The sequence below is a fragment of the Danio aesculapii genome, chromosome 11 (assembly GCF_903798145.1).
Source record: "Danio aesculapii chromosome 11, fDanAes4.1, whole genome shotgun sequence".
In the NCBI taxonomy this organism is placed as follows: Eukaryota; Metazoa; Chordata; class Actinopteri; order Cypriniformes; family Danionidae; genus Danio; species Danio aesculapii.
The window spans coordinates 37,383,224-37,402,182 of NC_079445.1; the positions used below are offsets into that span (position 1 = coordinate 37,383,224).

Consider the following 18,959-nt stretch of genomic DNA (forward strand, 5'->3'; position numbering starts at 1 on the left):
TTATTGGAGCAGAGGAGACAGAGTGATGAAGCCAATTGTGATGGTTAGGAGGCCATGTTGGACAGCGGCAAGTGGGCAAATTTGCCCAGGATGCCAGGGTTAAACCCCTATTCTTTTTCGAAGGACATCCTGGGATTCGAAGAGTTGGGACCTCTGTTTAACGTCTTATCCGAAAGATTTAACTGACCGTAAGAAACTTTGCAAGTACAAGTCAACTTCCACTAAATCTAACCCCAACCTAACAGTCTACTTATAATCTAATGCGAATTAGTTGAAATGTATCTTAAATTCAACAAACTGACCATCAAAATAAAGTGTGACCAACAAGATTCCTGAAGCAGAAATTGGTTCAATAATGAATCTCATTGGTATTAATGAGATTACATCATACTGTAAATTGTTGACTAACACAAATAAACTGATCAAGTGCAAGATGTTGAATAAATATTCACCTTTGCCCATGAGGGGTCCTGGGCTTGTCGTATTCTCCATAATATGATCCTGGGTAGCCGTTAGCGGGAGCATGTTCATAGTAGCGATTGTGTCCACCATTGGGTAAACTGGACACGTTGGCGTTGTTGAGGTTGATGTTGGTGGACTTGGGTGATTTGTTGTAGGAGTTGTTGTGATGATGATGATGGTGATGATGATGGTGGTGGTGACGATGATGGTTTTGCTGTGCCATGGCATTGGCGCGACCCAGACGCCCCACGGGCTGCTCCATGTGGACGTAATGTGGGGGCGGCTGCACCTGCAGGGGGCGCTGTGTGGCGTTTGTTTGGTGGCCAGAGCTCCTCCGGGGGTCTCCATTTATGTGGTTGATGTGGTTGCCGAAGAGTCCTCCATTTCGCTGTGGATAAATACTTGTTCTTGTAAGTTCAACCAAATGTGCAATGGACTTTAGTCAGCATTGACACCATATTTAAGTTTTCAGAAGATCGGTTTATTACAATTGCAAACTACACTGTAACTACACAATCAATTTGTGCTGGGACAACATGAAAACAAATTTACAAATTTAAGTGGATTGAACATAAAACAAATGAGTTGTCCCAAAAAAATCCTCAAGAATTGTGCTGTTTCAGCTCAATTTGAATAAGTAGTTTGAACAAACAGCTATTTTGAGTGCAAAGTTTTGTTATTTGGCACTCCAATTTTTTATGTCAATGTTTTTTTTAGAATCAGAATCAGAAAGAGCTTTATTGCCAGGTATGTTCACACATACGAGCAATTATTATTCATCATCTACACTGTAAATAATCTGAAACTAAATGTTTTTTGTATTACTGACAAATAAATGCAGGTCAGTGCAGCTGATGTTTTCAAAAGTCGAGTGAACAAGAAAAAGCTAAAGGAAATACGGATTGTGCTTTTTTTTGTTGTTGTACTGACTTCAAATATTTAATGATTTAGGCCACGTCCACATGTATTTTTATGAACCTGTATTTTTCCACGCTTTTGTTTTAAAAAAAAGTCTCCGTCCACATAAAAATGCAAAAACACACTGTGAAGCATGTTAAGGGAATGCAGAACCAACTGCTGGTGATAACGACACTTAATTATTGGGAATTAAGGTCCAATCCTAATTCTATTTTTGTACTCCTACCTCTTCCTCTTGGCCCTTGAAACAGAGAGTGAAGGGAAAGGGCATCAAAATTTACCCCCAAGAAAAGGGACATCACTACAACACCTGCACACGTCATTTCATCGGGATCTCTTACTGCATATGCGATCGACAATCACGACTGGTGTAGTTATTGCAGTTGTGTTATTATTATTATTATTTTTTGGTATTTATCTTCAGGAAATCACTAAAGGCATATATCATGTTATCATAATGATATAATGTGGCAATAAGCTTGTAACTGTACTGTGCATTTACACTGTGGCCATATTTATCTATGTAAACACACGAAAACAACATTAACATTACAGCAGACACTGTAAAAAGGTCATTCCCAGCCACTTTTCTGACAGGGGATTCAAGTATGATATGGGATTACTATACAGGAGTATTCAAGTATGATGTGGGATTACTGTGGGATTACTATACAGGAGTATTCAAGTATGATATGGGATTACTATACAGGAGTATTCAAGCATGATGTGGGATTACTATACAGGAGTATTCAAGTATGATGTGGGATTACTATACAGGAATATTCAAGCATGATGTGGGATTACTACACAGGAGTATTCAATATGATGTGGGATTACTATACAGGAGTATTCAAGTATGATGTGGGATTACTATACAGGAGTATTCAAGTATGATGTGGGATTACTATACAGGAGTATTCAAGTATGATGTGGGATTACTATACAGGAGTATTCAAGCATGATGTGGGATTACTATACAGGAGTATTCAAGTATGATGTGGGATTACTATACAGGAGTATTCAAGAATGATGTGGGATTACTATACAGGAATATTCAAGCATGATGTGGGATTACTACACAGGAGTTATTATTATGAATTATAGATAGCGAAATCTAGCGGTTTTTATTTTAGCTTTTTTTTTTTATAAACATGATGGTAAACATGAACACGGTTATGAATGTATTACAACATATGCTTGTTTGTTGTAAAGATTTGTGCATCTCCTTCTGTGTGCAGTCATGTTGTTGTTGTAGCTGCTGTATTCTGGGAAATTTTCTTACCCATTGGTTTTGAGTGTGGTGCTGAAAAATCTCAGTTTCAACGGCTATCTAGCCCTTCCCCTTAGCCATAAGCCTTCAAGATAAAGAGAATTGGGACACCCCTGCCCCTTCACGTGAACGCGCAAAATGAGGGGGAAGGGGAAGGGCTAAGGGGTAGAATAGAGATTGGGCTTTAGAACTTGCACAGGTCAATTGCATACAAATAAATGCAAACATGAAAACAGAGGTGGATTATTGTCCTGAGGGCAACCGACACAAATATGCAACACGTTTGCAGCAAATGTGCGGAATTTTGCCTCATTTGCATCTTCCACGTTGGGTTTGAACCCAGCCATGTTGGCTAATCAGAAAAGAGAAAACAGCACACATGCTGACATCATGAGGTGAAAACTCCACATTAGTGTCCACATAACCACACTGTACTGTAGTTTTGGAAAATCTTCACCCTGGCCAGAGTTTTCAGAATGCACCAGTTTCAGTCGCCTGACAATGCATTTTTATGTGGAAAAAAAAAAGTGATTTTGAAACCACGTGTCTTTGTGTGGACAGGGCCTTAGTTCTTTTGTATCATAATCACCTTGGAGTTCAAATAATGAGAAAATTTATTAAAAGTTCAATATGATGAATAACTTAAAGATAGTTGTACAGGCTGTACTATATAAGACATCCTTCAGACAATAAAATAAACAAGCAATTTTACTTCAAAACCTAAATATGGTGTCTTTGTTACTCACAGCTACATTATTAGATTGCCATTTTCAATGATCTCATGGGAAAAAGAAGTTGGAAAGGAGGTAAAATGGCGTATGGTGTGAGTGAATTTCATGAACTGATTAAATCTGAACTCAACAGAAATGCAGATTACATGTGCGCTAAAGATAACAGTCATTACTACAAACTTTAGCCTTCGATAATGTTAACGGCTGATTGTAGATTGCCAACTTGGCGAATTTATTCCTGTAATTGAAATGTGTACGACCTCTAGGAATGGTGAACACTTCATCACATCTCCCCTAAAGAACTGTTACTATTAAAAAGTAGCTCAGAACTCTTTGTATTTGTACCAGGCAGTTAAGGAAAGGCAATAAGGTGCAGATCGATTTTATAAGGAGAAAGGGGTCATAAAAGGTGAGTAATTTACCCTATAAATTTCTTCGTCCTCCTCTGGTATAAAGTCTACTAGCTCATCATCCTGCAGGTCACATGATATCGCGCGGCGGATTTCTGGCCCAATGTCATGCAGCGTACGAAGGCCAGCCTGCAACCATGATGACAAGATAGCTAAAGGAGCGCTCTTCAATGGAAAGCAGAGACCCTCATACACACATGCCACCAGGGGGCGCTTTACCAGACACATTTACACAAACAGGCTTGACGAGACACTTCCAGACAGGACAAATTCATGAAGGATGGCGACAATCACAGCAGACAGAGAGGAAAAACATACCAAAGTGCTTCCATATTTGTGTGCGACATACAACTATACACTTTTGCTAAGATGCTAGGCTTTACTGTGACTTTCTGAAAAGGCCACAGGTGCTATTTTATATGGCTGGCTAAAAGAATTTGGAAAAAAAAAATTATGTTTGCAGAGAAATCAAACACATTGGTGTTTGATTCATGAGGATGAAGACCAACACGATGTCTTAAAAACAATGATACATGAATTATAACTCTGAAGTGATGGTAATTGACTACAGACAATTCAAAACTACATATAAAACAGACAGAAATTCATTTGCAGATCACCATTATCACATTGAGGGATCCGAATTCAAGCTAAAACAACATTAGGGCATCCAGAAACAGAGAGATACAGTTGAGGTAAAGAGGTCTCATGCAAAGAAAGTGTACAGTACAGTGTATTAAGGCAAATTTGTTCACATTTTTAAAAATATGCACATTGTTTACACTGACGGTGATCATAAAATTTGATCATGGTATATTTTATTATTTACAGTGCTCAGCATAAAAGAGTACACCCCTGATAGATTTTCTATAGGATGCCTTACAATATATATTTGTGCATATACAGTTGAAGTCAGAATTATTAGCCCCCCCCCCTGAATTATTAGCCTACCTGTTTATTTTTACCCCCAATTTCTGTTTAACAGAGAGAAGATTTTCTTCAACACATTTCTAAACATAATAGTTTTAAAAACTCATTTCTAATAACAGATTTATTTTATCTTTGCCATGATGACAGTAAATAATATTTGACTAGATATTTTCAAAACACTTCTATGCAGCTTAAAGTGACATTTAAAGGCTTAACTAGGTTAATTAGGTTAACTAGGCAGGTTAGGGTAATTAGGCAAGTTATTGTATATCGATGGTTTGTTCCGTAGAAAATCAAAAATATATATATATAGCTTAAAGGGGCTAATAAATTTGACCTAAAAATGTTTTTTTAAAAATTAAAAACTGCTTTTATTATAGGCAAAAAAAAAATAAATAAATAAATTAAAAAAAAATAAGACTTTCTCCAGAAGAAAAAATATTATCAGATCTACTGTGAAAATTTCCTTGCTCAGTTAAACATCATTTAGAAAATATTTAAAATAGAAAAAAAAAGTCAAAGGGGGTTTAATAATTCTTATTTCAACTGTACTGTACATTAGATTAGTCAGAACCAAAGCCCAAACTGGAACTAATCTGACAAAATTAATCCCAAAAAAAAACATAAAATTATAAAAAGTTGTTTGAATTTAAACATATTATCTTTCTATACCTAAAGAAGGTAGGTGTCCAGACTATATTTTAATGAATATAACCTTTAATAAAATGTAAAAATTTACATTCACCAAAAATATAATGTGTGTGTGTGTGTATATATATATATATATATATATATATATATATATATATATATATATATATATATATATATATATATATATATATATATACCATATATATATACCATTAACTAACAGAGATCCATAATGTGTGGTCGAGTTATTCAAATTTTAATTCAAGTCAGTATTTTTAAGTAAAAGCATTTCATATGACAAAAAATGTTTGTAAACTACAAACCAATTAAGTTGCAACCCATTTCAATTGAATTAAATAACGAAAAATTAATACAACGTTACCAAAATATACAACAATTTTTAAAAAAGCATTGTTGTCTGACAGAGAATTAATACACACAAAATCTTCAAAATGCACAGATATGTAGACAGTAGGTTCTGCTTACCTGCAGTGCGATGGCCGTGTTGTTCTGTGCTGGATGAACTCCCACCAGGCCTTCCTCTTTGCGTTTCTTGAATTTCCTAAAGTAGTCCTGTATCAGGAAAGTGGCATAGAACTTCCCCACCGTTACCTCATCATCTGAGTGAACAGACCACACACACGGCTTCGCTGTCAGCAAGTAGCTTCAACGCACGCATACACACCACTGCGGTGACGCACGTTGAGAGACAGAGACTGACGCTAAGATATGCTTTCTGTTTTTCCAACCGCTCAGTCAATTAAGGAGAAAAACAGCAACAAAGTGTCAAATTTAGCTAAAGAACTATTCTGAATTATCTGGATTTCAACATGAATGGCTCCTAGATAGTAAACACAAACAGTCTTAATTAACAAACACCTCATCTATCACCTAAATATGCTCTAGATCACAGGACATCAGTGCATTTTACTTTTAAGATCTTTAACTAGGGTTGCCTTCAATGTATATGCACTACAGTTTAGGGTTAATAAGGCTCATGTTAAACATGTTATAATTTTCTGCATCGTTACAGTTAAATAATCCTTCAGAAACTATTCTGCTACACTGACTTGGTGCTTAATATGTTGCTATTTGTAATATTGTGATGTTTTATTAAAATGCATGATAGAAAGACAAAGATACAGGCAAAAAAAGCTAATTTAAAATAAACTAAAAATGTGTTATTTGTTAAATAAGACTGCTCTTAATTTATTTATTTGTCTTAAAGGAAACATTTTAAAGTCATTCAAACAAGAAATACAGATAATTAAAAGAATTATTAAGAAAAATGATAAGAATTATTAGTTTTACTGTAACATATAAGCAATTAATAAATCAAAATATACTATACAAGTTGCTATGCATTCCCTGTTAAAAACCCCCAACTTAAACTGGTAGTTGTGTCTCGAAACATTCTAGTAAGATGGTCTAAGCTAGCAATTAGCCAGCTACAAAGTGTCAAATTTAGCTAGAGAACTATTCTGAATTATCTGGATTGCAACACGAATGGCTCCTAGATAGTAAACACAAACAGTCTTAATTAACAAACACCTCATCTATCACCTACATATGCTCTAGATCACATGACATCAGTGCATTTTACTTGCAAGTTCTTTAACTAGGGTTGCCTTCAATGTATATGCACTACAGTTTAGGGTTAATAAGGCTCATGTTGAACATGTTATAATTTTCTGCATCGTTACAGTTAAATAATCCTGTCAGAAACTATTCTGCTACACTGACTTGGTGCTTAATATGTTGCTATTTGTGATATTGTGATGTTTTATTAAAATTTAGGGTAAAAAATAATAATAATAATAAATAAATAAAGGCAAACAAGCTTATATAATAATGTGTTGTTTGTTAAATAAGACTGCTTTACTTCATTTATTTTTCTTAAAGGAAACGTTTTAAAGCAATTCAAACAAGAAATACAGATAATTAAAATAATTATTAGAAATAATCATGAGAATTATTAGTTTTACTGTAACATATATATATATGCAATTAATAATTCAAAATAAACTAGACAAGTTGCTATGCATTCCCTGTTAAACCCAACTTAAACTGATAGTTGTGTTTCGAAACATTCTAGCAAGATTCTAGATGGTCTAAGCTAGTAATTAGCTGGTTATTAACTGGTCCAATATTGAACTAGCATCAAACCAGCTACTAGCTGGTAAAACAGCTAACGCCCAGCTTACACCAGCTAGAAACCTGCTATCGTATTCCATAACACAGCTACCGGTTTAATTCAAATACCAGAAGAGTTCATTCACATTTTAGCACTTGACATATGCAAACATGTTAGTGTTAGCATATTAGTATAGCAACATGAGAGAGACTACTGGACGTTAGAACTGCATCAACTAAGCCAACTAACTTAACCGTCTACAGAAACGGCGCTAAAAACTAATACTATACAAGCTAAGCTTCTAACCGGGAACATGCAAGCAAGCAGCACTGAGCAATATGTATTAGCACATTAGCGTAGCATTTCTTTAGGTGCATGTCTAACGGGTGTATAAATGTATACAAGTGTTCATCTGTATGTTGGTGACTGTGTATGTGTAAGAGTGTGTGAGAATCATTCTGAAGCAGGGGTCTGTGTCACTGTTTTAAACAAGCACTTTGGGGACAGATCAGGAAAGAAGAGGCAACATTAGTTCCATGCCACCACCCTAAAACAGAATTGCTTCAGAATATTCTGAAGATTTGAACTTTTACATGAACAGAAAGACAGTTAATGAGGAACGGAAGCTGTGGAAAAGCTCAAGCAGAGACAGGAGAGAGCGACAGCGTAGTAAACAGAGAAAAAGAGACATTTTTATAAGGACACAGCATGCCTGAGTTGCCATGCAAGCCCAAAGCTCAACACACACACACTTACACTCGTTCTCCTCCAAAAGTATTCTCATACACACTAACACACATCATCAAGGGTCCAGTGTGGACGCAGTGAAAGAACCGAGCAGGAGAGGAGAGCATTCGCGACACATACGGAAACAGAACAAACATTGCAGAGACCTGACCAGGAGAAACTAATAGCAAAACAGCGGGAGAAAGCTAGTGCTGGTGTGTGACACAAATGTTCAGTATATGTGTGTATGCTAAAATAAATGATGCTCAACAATATTAATGCGATGCAGACGTTAGTGCTGTTGTGTAAGCTCTGTCATGAATGCACATTTCCACTAGCAGCGACAAACTCTCAGCTGTATCACTGACCACCAGCAGGGGGAACCACTTGATCCAGAAGCTTCATGCTTGTTCTCTTCCAGATCTTCTTAATCACAGCTCGGAGCTCTTCGTTCGCTTGTTCTAGGTTACCTGGATCAAAACACAGAGCATGCTATAAACACAACTGCTACTGTTTTACGTTTGCATTGTGATGATTTGCATTTGCTCTGGAACAAAGCTCAAAGAGGGTTATCTATTCATATTTCAATCAAACAAAGTCAGGGTGTCTATAGAGTCTAACAAGTTAAATCAAAGACTTTAATACCTTTTCATACAAAACATGTATGAAATTCACACATACACACAAAAATAAGTACACCGAAATTAATATGTTGGGAAAAATAATCATAAAAGAAACAGGAAAAATCTAAATATACATAAAAAATATATACAACTTATTTGAATAGTATTGTTTTTGCGATAACTTGTTTGAATTTAAATGTATTATCTTTCTAATCCTAAAGATATTAGGTGACCAAACTGTTAGTTTAAAGGATATAATGGTTTAATAAAACAGTTTTGTTTAAATTCAAAAATTATTGGCTATATTGGCTATATTGTATAATTTATACAAATATCCATTTCCAATGGGGGTGTACTCGTTTATGCTGAGCCCTGTATATGAATGTTGTGCTTTAGTTATGTATATTTAAATTATTATGAATATTTAAATTTGTTCATCACAAATCGACTGGCAGCCTTCACTCACACTCAATCAGTGAGATTTTAATGGTAGAAATGGTTGTCAGAGCTCTGCTTTGAGCTGATTAAAATAAACATGTGCTTTGATCAATTATTAATAATCTGTTCAGTGAATGGTTCAAGAAAACATGGAATCTGCTGCCACTCACAAAAAGACTAAATATACACAAATCTTGCACTGAGTCCGATGCGTATTAATTAATCCATTCCAAAAAAATGCTAAACTTTCAAGTTCAATTCAAGTTCATTCAATATTCCATAAAGACGAATCACAGTCCTCCTACTTACCAAAGAGCTGCACTGAATTATCCCAAAATGCAGTTTATTTTAGGAAATCAGTGGAAATTTAAGACATTGCTTATACGTGTTGACATATCAAAGCAATGGACTGAAGCGGACCAGGCCTCTAGTTTTCTATTAAAATGTCTGAGGGTTAATACGTCTCATGTATGGACACACAAACCAAACAGCAGCAGGGCAGAGGTGTGCCAGTCTCTGAATCCAGCATGGGGTTCTTAACTGTCCGCCACATTCTGTCTTATATTATGCACTGTGTTTGTCATAGAGTTGTCTGTAGCTCAAATGATGGCATTTTGTACTTGCCTTTCGCTTGTACGGTGTCTCTGAACTGTGAAAACACCTCTCAAAGCACTTTTTCGGATGCAAAAAATTTTTTAATAAAAATATTGAACCCGGTTTTAATTTTTTATGACGAATGATAGTTTCGGAGGCAGTGTGTCAATACGAAAATTTCGGATTCAATGTGCAATAACTTTTACAGGCTCTGAATCACATCCCCTGTGCTTCAGTTTACTACCTGATTAGTTCTCTCTGATAATGAAATAACATTGGAAAAAAAACCTTATCGGTCTGTCCAATGATTGTAAACAGCTATTGGCTAAAGGGGTTTTTATTGCGCTAACGTGTCTAAAATATTTAAGACCAATCAAATGTAATTTCAAAACTTTTTAAAAGTTCTTTATTATTATTATTATTATTAAATTATTCATATTATTATTAAAGTAACTTTATTTGAGACATTTCAAGACTTTTTAAGGACACGCAGACACCCTGAAAATGCATTTTGAATAATATAAAGTGGTGTATTGACTTCCTGTCTTTGATTTGGATTCCGAGCAATTTGTGCATTGACACAAGCAGTTCTGCAAAATTAAGCACGTACCTTCTGTTTTGATTTTCAATGCGGTTCTCACGAGAGCAAACAGTGTTGCGTTAAACATGACCGTGCCGTCACTGTTCAGGGGCATGTTCATAGCCACTAGCCTCTGAAATAATGAGAGAGATACCAAGAGATGTAGAGGGTGAGTTCAGTGTGTTGGAGCATACTGTACGTTAAAACATTTTATTTATGAATACATGTTTCCAACCTTGCAGGCAACTCTATGAGGACAGAGTTTTCCGAAGCCGAGAGGAGGCTGAATACGGCGTAACAACGTCACTACATCAAGATGTTTTATTCTGCCTCTGTGATAAAAGAAAACTTTGCCTTAAATACAGTCTGCACAAGCAACTAGCATAGTGGCATTTCTTTCTAAAGGTACAATCAATCAATCAATCAATCAATCAATCAACCAACCAACCAACCAACCTTTATTTATATAGCACCTTAATTCAACCAAAGTGCTTTACAAAATGAAAACAAATAACAACTTAAAAACAAATTAGTATTCAATGAACAATACAAGACTGTCAATAAAACACTAACACATTCAAATTGATGAAGTAAATGCCAAAAAAACTCATCTTACTTGGCCTCTGGGTCATATTCTGACCAAATCCTCTTAAACTCATCAAGGTGATGTGGCCCCAGAATTGACCAATCACGGGTCAGATAGTCAAAGTTGTCCATGATGACAGCCACAAACAGGTTAATGATCTAAAACAAGATATCACTCAGTCTGAATTATTATTCAATGTATTGCTTTTGGAAATAGCACTGTTGATCATTTTCATCCGGAGCACAAATAAAATAAAATAAAATAAAATAAAATAAAATAAAATAAAATAAAATAAAATAAAATAAAATAAAATAAAATAAAATAAAATATTAAATGAATAAATAAAAATAAAACAATTCTCTAAAATAAAATATTCAATAAAATAAAAAAAAAATAATGAAACAAAACTAAACAAAAAATAGAATAAAAAAAAATGTAATAAATAAATAAATACAAATAGATTACATAAATAAATTCATTCATTCATTCATTTTCTTTTTGGTTTAGTCCCTTTATTAATCAGGGGTCGCCACAGCGGAATGAACCGCCAGCTTATCCAGCATATGTTTTACGCAACCTACCCACTGCGCCACCATGTCGCCAAAATAAATAAATAAAATTAAAAACATTAAAACAAAACAAAAAATAAAATAAAATAAAACAAAACAAAAAATAATAATAAATAAAAAAATTAAATAAAATAAACAAAAATTTTATAAATAAACAAATAAAAAATAAAAATAAAAGAAAACAAAAGAAAACTAAATAATTAATAATTAATAAAAATGTACTTTTCTAAATAAAAGAATAAATCAATTTAAAAAAATAATCAAATTTTTAAAAATAAAAATAAAATAAAATAAAATAAGGGGCAACGCAGTGGGTAGCACAATCACCTCACAGCAAGAAAGTTCGAGCCTCGGCTGGGTCAACTGGCATTTCTGTGTGGAGTTTGCATGTTCTCCCCGTGTTCGCATGGGTTTCCTCCAAGTACTACCACAGGTCCAAAGACAACTACTGTAGAATAATTGGGTAAGCTAAATTGGCCGTAGTGTATGTGTATGAATGAGTGTGTATGGGTGTTTCCCAGTGATGGGTTGCAGCTGGAAGGGCATCCGCTGCATAAAACATAAACTGGATCAATTGCCGGTTCACTCCCCTGTGGCGATCCCAGATTAATAAAGGGACTAAAGGCCGACTCACACTGTGCGATATTTTTTATAATCCTAAACGATTGTAATCTGTAGCAGTAATTTTGCACACAGCACGCCTCAATAATATAACCAGGAAGAAAAAAACATTTTGTTTTGACATTTCCCTGTGGTTATTTGAATTGTTGCATGGATTACGTCATCAGATTCTGCGCTCCTATTGGTTCTTGGATTGACGCTCATTGCAGCTGTTGTCACACTGCAGGAAAGTGTCTGAAATCTTCTGACACTGACAGAACTTCATCATAGGAAACATCTGATCGCAACAAGCACTAAGCGGCTGTCAGTGAACATGTTAAACCAACGATCAAAGACCACAGATTTGAGCCTAGGATTTCAGGAATCTTTTAGGATTTCCCAAATTTGTCTCAGATGCCTAAATTATGGCTGAAATCTCACAGTGTGAGCAGGGCTTAAGCCGAAAAAAAGAAAATGAATGAATGAATAAAAAAATATAGACAGGTGATATTATACATTATATTATTCTAGGAACTCTAAAAACAATCCAGTTAGTGTGTGTGTGTGTACCAGGAAGGCGCAGAGCATGTAGAAGGTGATGAAGTAGATGATGGCGAAGCTGCTCCCGCAGGTCATTTCTTCCCCAGGATTATAGTCTGACTCCGGGTCACACAGCTTGCCTGGCATACATGCTAACATAATGTCCTGCCAGGCTTCACCCGTAGCACATCTACACCCAAAAACAGCAAAACATTCAATAACCTCAAATATTATCACAAAGTCTACTATGTGCTAAAACACCAACAGGTCAAATAAAAGAAAGGTATAAATAAGACATATTTAAGAGAAAAATAAAAGATAAATGCAAAAGCATCTTCATAAAGGTTTAAAACCCTGATGTTTTTAGCTTTAGTATATTCACTATGCCGTTCCCTGACCTGAAGAGCAGAAGCACAGCCTGAGGGAACGTCTGAAAGTTGTTGTTCCTGTTGATTTGAGTGTGATCCACCATGGCAATTTTCCCAAACACCTGAATAACAGAGTGAAGTTCTCTGATGGTAAATAAAGTTGCTCTGTGCCTTGCTAAAATGTCAACCATACGATTTGTGCACATCATGTGTTTTCAAGTAAACCAAACATGTGTGATTTGCATTTTAGGTAAAATATCAAGAGCAGATAAAAACAGTCTACAGAGCATCAAAACTGTAAACAATCTTCAAAATAAACAGCAGATTAGCTATACATTCCTTTTTGATATTTCAAAAATGTGAAATGCTTTAAATGCTTTGAATGTTTTCTTAAAAGTCATTTTTCATGTGTGGGAGGAAAAAATATAACCACAATATTAAATAAAAAAAATCTAATTTTGCACTTGAAATCTATTATGAGACTCACCTGCATGCCAATGACAGCGTAGATGAAGAAGAGCATGGCTATCAGCAAAGCAACATATGGCAGGGCCTGAAAAAAGGATATAAAAAATGTGTAATTTATTATGGTATTTAAATATATTATTATTATTATTATTATTATATATTACATTATTATATTATTATATATTATAATTTTTTTAATTATACTAATACTACTAAGCACATACTAAGCATAATATTTTTTATATAAGAACATAATAATATATAGAATACAAGAATATATATAAAAAAAAATTGCAAACGTATAATGTAACGAATACCTTGTCTAATAAATTGCATTTGTGATAAAACCCAGGGGAAAAAGACGTCAAGATAATTCAGAATTATTTTTTTTTACCTTTTTTTACTCGTGATTAATCGCATGGTTGTCTGCAATTAATTGCATTATGCACAAAAATCAATAATGATTTTATTTAAAAGGTATAAGTGTATAAACAACTAGAAAAAAATTCCAATAACATTTTAGCATTTAAAATATTTATTAAAAATTTTTTATTTTACCTATTTAAATTTAAATAAACTTAAACAATGCAAATTTACAACCAAAGATTGTAATCAATGATTGATCACTGCCAGTACATGAAAAAAATTTGCCTAGCATTAAATATATATATATATTATGGCGCAGTGGGCAGCACAATCGTCTCACAGCAAGAAGGTTGCTGGTCCGAGCCTTGGCTCGGTCTGTTGGCATTTCTGTGTGGAGTTTACATGTTCTCCCCGTGTTCGTGTGGGTTTCTTCCGGGTGCTCCGGTTTCCCCCACAGTCCAAAGACATGCGGTACAGGTGAATTGGGTTAGCTAAAATAGGCCGTAGTGTATGTGTATGAATGAGTGTGTATCGATCTTTCCCGTTGATGGGTTGCAGCTGGAAAGGCATCTGCTACGTAAAACATATGCTGGATAAGCTGGCGGTTCATTCTGCTGTGGCGACCCCAGATTAATAAAGGAACTAAACCAAATAGCAAATAAATGAAAGAATAAATATATACAACAGTTCTATCTAATTCTTGATTGGTTGGTAGCCGTGGGATATTCTGCCAGTAACAGCACTTATACCGCCTCTTCACCCTTTACCATTTTGTATTACTCCGCCCACATACAGCGACAAGCATAGGACACTCTACAGTTTGACAAATATTGCTCCTGTTGGACAACATAATGTACTTTTAAGGCTTTTTATTCAAGAATGTAGTTGTTTAGATTGCAACTATGCAGTTTATTTATAAGGACAGTGCCTATTTTAAAATATTGATCATTTCTGAGAGACACCGCGTCGGCAGCCATTAGTCTGTCTTTGAGCAAAGACAGTTGACGATGTTCATCCATAAGATGGTGACAGAGACCATATACTAAGCCCTAAGAGAAAAACAACGTAATTTATAACCACAGCTGATCAAATCATTATTAAACAGGTAAATTACTTTCTTAGTCAACCTCTCTCTTTTGTATGTTGTAGTGCTGTATTTATACCACAGTAATATTGTGATCGACCGATTGCAACAGAGAAATACTAGGAAATCTGTGTAGACTGATATGGCATTTCATTATAAACATTATATGCCTTATAATCTTAAAATGTGAGCAAAATCACCTGTTTTGTCATCACTTTAGACATTACTAGAGGATCTAGACGCTAGAGAATCATTCAAATACTAGCTCTAAAGTGACGTTGGTGAATTAGTAACAGCTTCTGTGGAAAAAAGTAGTTCCTCATACAAAAGGGTTTTTAGATTCTGTGTTTGATTTTATTTTTTGTATGCACGATTGTGCCGTCAAACTGTTGCATAATTGCAATATCACACTCGAAGCAGTCCGATATGGCTGTATATCGTCACTGGTAGGACACTAAGGCACTCGGCCTGCGGCTTTGTGTCAACGCACGCCTCCCACCAGTGCTGATATACAGCCACATCACACTGCTACTCGTGTGATATATTGCTCATCTATATATATATATATATATATATATATATATATATATATATATATATATATATATATATATATATATATATATATACATACAATAAAAAAATAATAATAATCAGACCTGGAAGGACTTGATAAAGGTCCAGAGTAGGGTCCGAATTCCCTCCCCTCTGCTCAGCAGCTTGACCAATCGCATCACTCGAAAAAGACGGAAGAAAGTGATGGAAATGCGAGCGCTGTCCTCAGTGTTCTGTGAGGGTGGAGTCAGCATTAGTGAACTAATCAGAGAAAAGATCTAACACAGGGCATCTGGCTGTATTAAGGCAGTCTGACCAGCAGAGGGCAGAATAATACATTTAGCAGGGATCATTTGTTACCCATTAGCAGCCAAAATGTATCAATTCAAGCTTCCAATCAAGGAATAGCCATGTCAATAAAGGGTTTTAGTATTTTTTACACATTTCTCGAGTGCCTTGGACTGATTTTTACTGTTTATTCTGATGAATCCCCTAGCCAAAGTGAACCAACACATTATTTGAGCTACCCCTGAGCACTTTGTTTGATTTTAGATTGTTTAATTTAGAATTGACCTTTTAAAAACAGCTGGTTTGACTGATCCAGAAACACTACCAGAGACCCTGTGTTTCATGCTTATAACCTAGAGAGGAGAGGAAGGGGCAGAGGGGTGCATGCTGGATAAAAAACAGAAAAACCTTGCCATACTTGACTGCACGCATCAGCGCAAGCATGGCTATCTTGACCCAAAGTTACTTCATGCCAACTTACATCGGGCCCCTAAACCTTATATAGGGGAAAGGTCAGTTTGAGGTCACAAGCTTACCTGGTCCAATCCGACCTAATCTGACCACAGGGGCCCTTTAACCATGCAGCAGTGTCAGCTCTACAAACGTGAGGGGCTGATAACCCCACACACACACACTCACACACACACACACACAGTTTGTCACGTTTGGGTGACACTCCCTTAATCGACAAAAGAGTCAAAGCAAAACCAAAGCAAATGAAATCAAAGATCAAATTGAAGTCGGGGTGGGTTAAGATGAGAGGCAACAATGTTTTAATCAAGATTTCAAAACTCAAACGGAAACCTGAAAAAGAATGCAGACTGTAAAACTGGGCAAGAGAGCCCAAGAGGGGCAGAAATTCTTACCCCCGACTCATCCACCTGAGGTGCCTCTGTGGGCTTTAAAATCAAAGACCTGAATTAATCTCTCACACATGACGTTAGCACAGCCACTTATGCTTTTAAACGCATTCACAACATTCGCAAACTCTCATGTCATCACACACTCGAGAATGGCATTTATACCCGACAGCAAAATGGCTTAAACGGCTACAACAGACAATCCTCCTTGCAGAACTGACTGAAAAATAACCAATGACCAGAGACAAACAGGACTAGATTCACATAAGGGGCTTACATAACACAGAGGTCCGTCATGTGACCTTATTTCTATTTCGTGGATTACATAATCGGCTGCAGACAGCATTCAACATACAGTACAGTACAGTACACACACACACACAGGAATGTATCCCAAAAAAAAATGCTAAGCAACAAGAACAGACAAGTAAAACAAACCCCTAATGCCACATTATGAAATTGATACTCTTCTACATTCATGTCAACTAACAAACCTGCACTGAAAAAAATATTCATTGGATTTACTATATATTTTTAAGGTAAGTGATTACAAATAATTTATACGGGCTGAATTTAAACTAACCAATTAAGTTGAACATTACTACATTTAATTTATTTGTTCAAATTCAGCCCATATAAATTGTTTGCAACCACTTGCCTTAAAAATATATAGTAAATCCAATGAATAATTTTTTTTAGAGTGTAACAACAAAAAGGATTATAAATTGACTAACAACACCATTTTCCAATCCAGGCTTATTCTTAATACGTACCCGTATATACATTTCTGGAGAGCACTAAAATATCCCAGGAGGTATGCTATTTTTTTGCCGGTTTTGTTTTCAGGAATCCACCAGAGGCCACTGTGTACGGGTTCAGGACAAGGAACGGCACAGTGAAAATGCTAAAGCTAAAAACATCAGGGTTTTAAACCTTTATGAAGATGATTTTGCATTTGTCTTTTATTTTTCTTTTAAATTTATCTTATTTACCTTTCTCTTATTTTACCTCTTCATCTTGGTGTTTTAGCACATAGTAAATAGTCAGATCTCAAATTTCACACGCGAGTGCTATTCACGCCTGTTCTTCTAATGTGAATCCACCAGAGGCTGGTGTGTACGCTTTTTTAGATCTCAAATTCCTCTCTTGAGTGCCATTCGCACCTGTTCATCTCACGTAAATCCACCAGAGGCTGCTGTCTACGCTTTTTCAGATCTCAAATTTCTCTCTTGAGTGCCATTCGCGCCTGCTGTTATTGCGTAAATCCACCAGAGGCCGCTTTGTACACTTTTTCAGATCTCAAATTTCTCTCACGAGTGCCATTCGCGCTGGCTGTTATTGCGTAAATCCACCAGAGGCCGCTATGTATGCTTTTTCAGATCTCAAATTTTTCTTACGAGTGCCATTCGCGCCTGCTGTTATTGCGAAAGTCCACCAGAGACCGCTATTTACGCTTTTTCAGATCTCAAATTTCTCTCGCGAGTGCCATTCGCGCATGCTCTTCTCGTGTAAATCCACCAGAGGCTGCTGTGTACGCTTTTTCAGATCTCAAATTTCTCTCGTTTTCAAAAGCAATCCAGAAAAAGAAAAGCCCTTGCGGCAGCCTGATTTTTACCCAATTTTCAGATTTTACTACATTCTCACCCTGTTATTTGGCTTTTGTTTTTGTCTTACCCGCTTTCTGGAAATGTTCTTTGCCGGACCCAAACCCTGTCGTAGCAATCAACACCGCTCAACATCACAAGTTTGTCGATGTACACAGCAAGACACTGGACAAACCGGTAACGGTCAGCTGGTAAGCGCGAAAAGGAACAGTGCCATACCGCCACATAGCATTCATTTTAAAGATGAAATGCAGCCATACATACCTCTGGCTACATACTTTGCAATCTCCAGAAATGTATATAGGGCAGAACTACAAAAATACTCAATAAAATCTAAATTAACTGGATTATATTCCCAATTTTCCAGTTTCCTTCTAACAAAATTTCCCATTTTCAGTCATTAGATTATAAAGATACTAGTAGCAACCTGGCAACTTTTAGCAATAAGCAAAAACAAATCATTTTAATGACTTATTAAAGTTATTTGCATTTATTTAAAGAGTCCTGTCACTGGCTTGCTTGGTTGGGATTTGTTGAGCTGCGCATCGATGGATTTGCTCTTCAGTGTTTGGACTTTCAGCAGTAAAAATGAAACCACACT

The 18,959-nt window shown here is 35.8% G+C and overlaps 1 protein-coding gene across 1 annotated transcript in view; it reads right to left on the reverse strand.

The window, feature by feature from the left end:
• cacna1da (calcium channel, voltage-dependent, L type, alpha 1D subunit, a) overlaps positions 1–18,959 on the reverse strand; it is a 173,469-nt gene that overhangs the window by 14,391 nt on the left and 140,119 nt on the right. Inside the window, exons 30-41 of the mRNA XM_056468396.1 lie at positions 16,761–16,793; positions 15,711–15,839; positions 13,621–13,686; positions 13,164–13,255; positions 12,796–12,955; positions 11,087–11,214; positions 10,706–10,802; positions 10,501–10,603; positions 8,604–8,705; positions 5,862–5,995; positions 3,804–3,920; positions 453–850 (exon numbers count right to left, since the gene is read on the reverse strand). Coding sequence (XP_056324371.1) covers positions 453–850; positions 3,804–3,920; positions 5,862–5,995; positions 8,604–8,705; positions 10,501–10,603; positions 10,706–10,802; positions 11,087–11,214; positions 12,796–12,955; positions 13,164–13,255; positions 13,621–13,686; positions 15,711–15,839; positions 16,761–16,793 — 1,559 coding nt within the window. The remainder of the gene's footprint in view (positions 1–452; positions 851–3,803; positions 3,921–5,861; positions 5,996–8,603; positions 8,706–10,500; positions 10,604–10,705; positions 10,803–11,086; positions 11,215–12,795; positions 12,956–13,163; positions 13,256–13,620; positions 13,687–15,710; positions 15,840–16,760; positions 16,794–18,959) is intronic.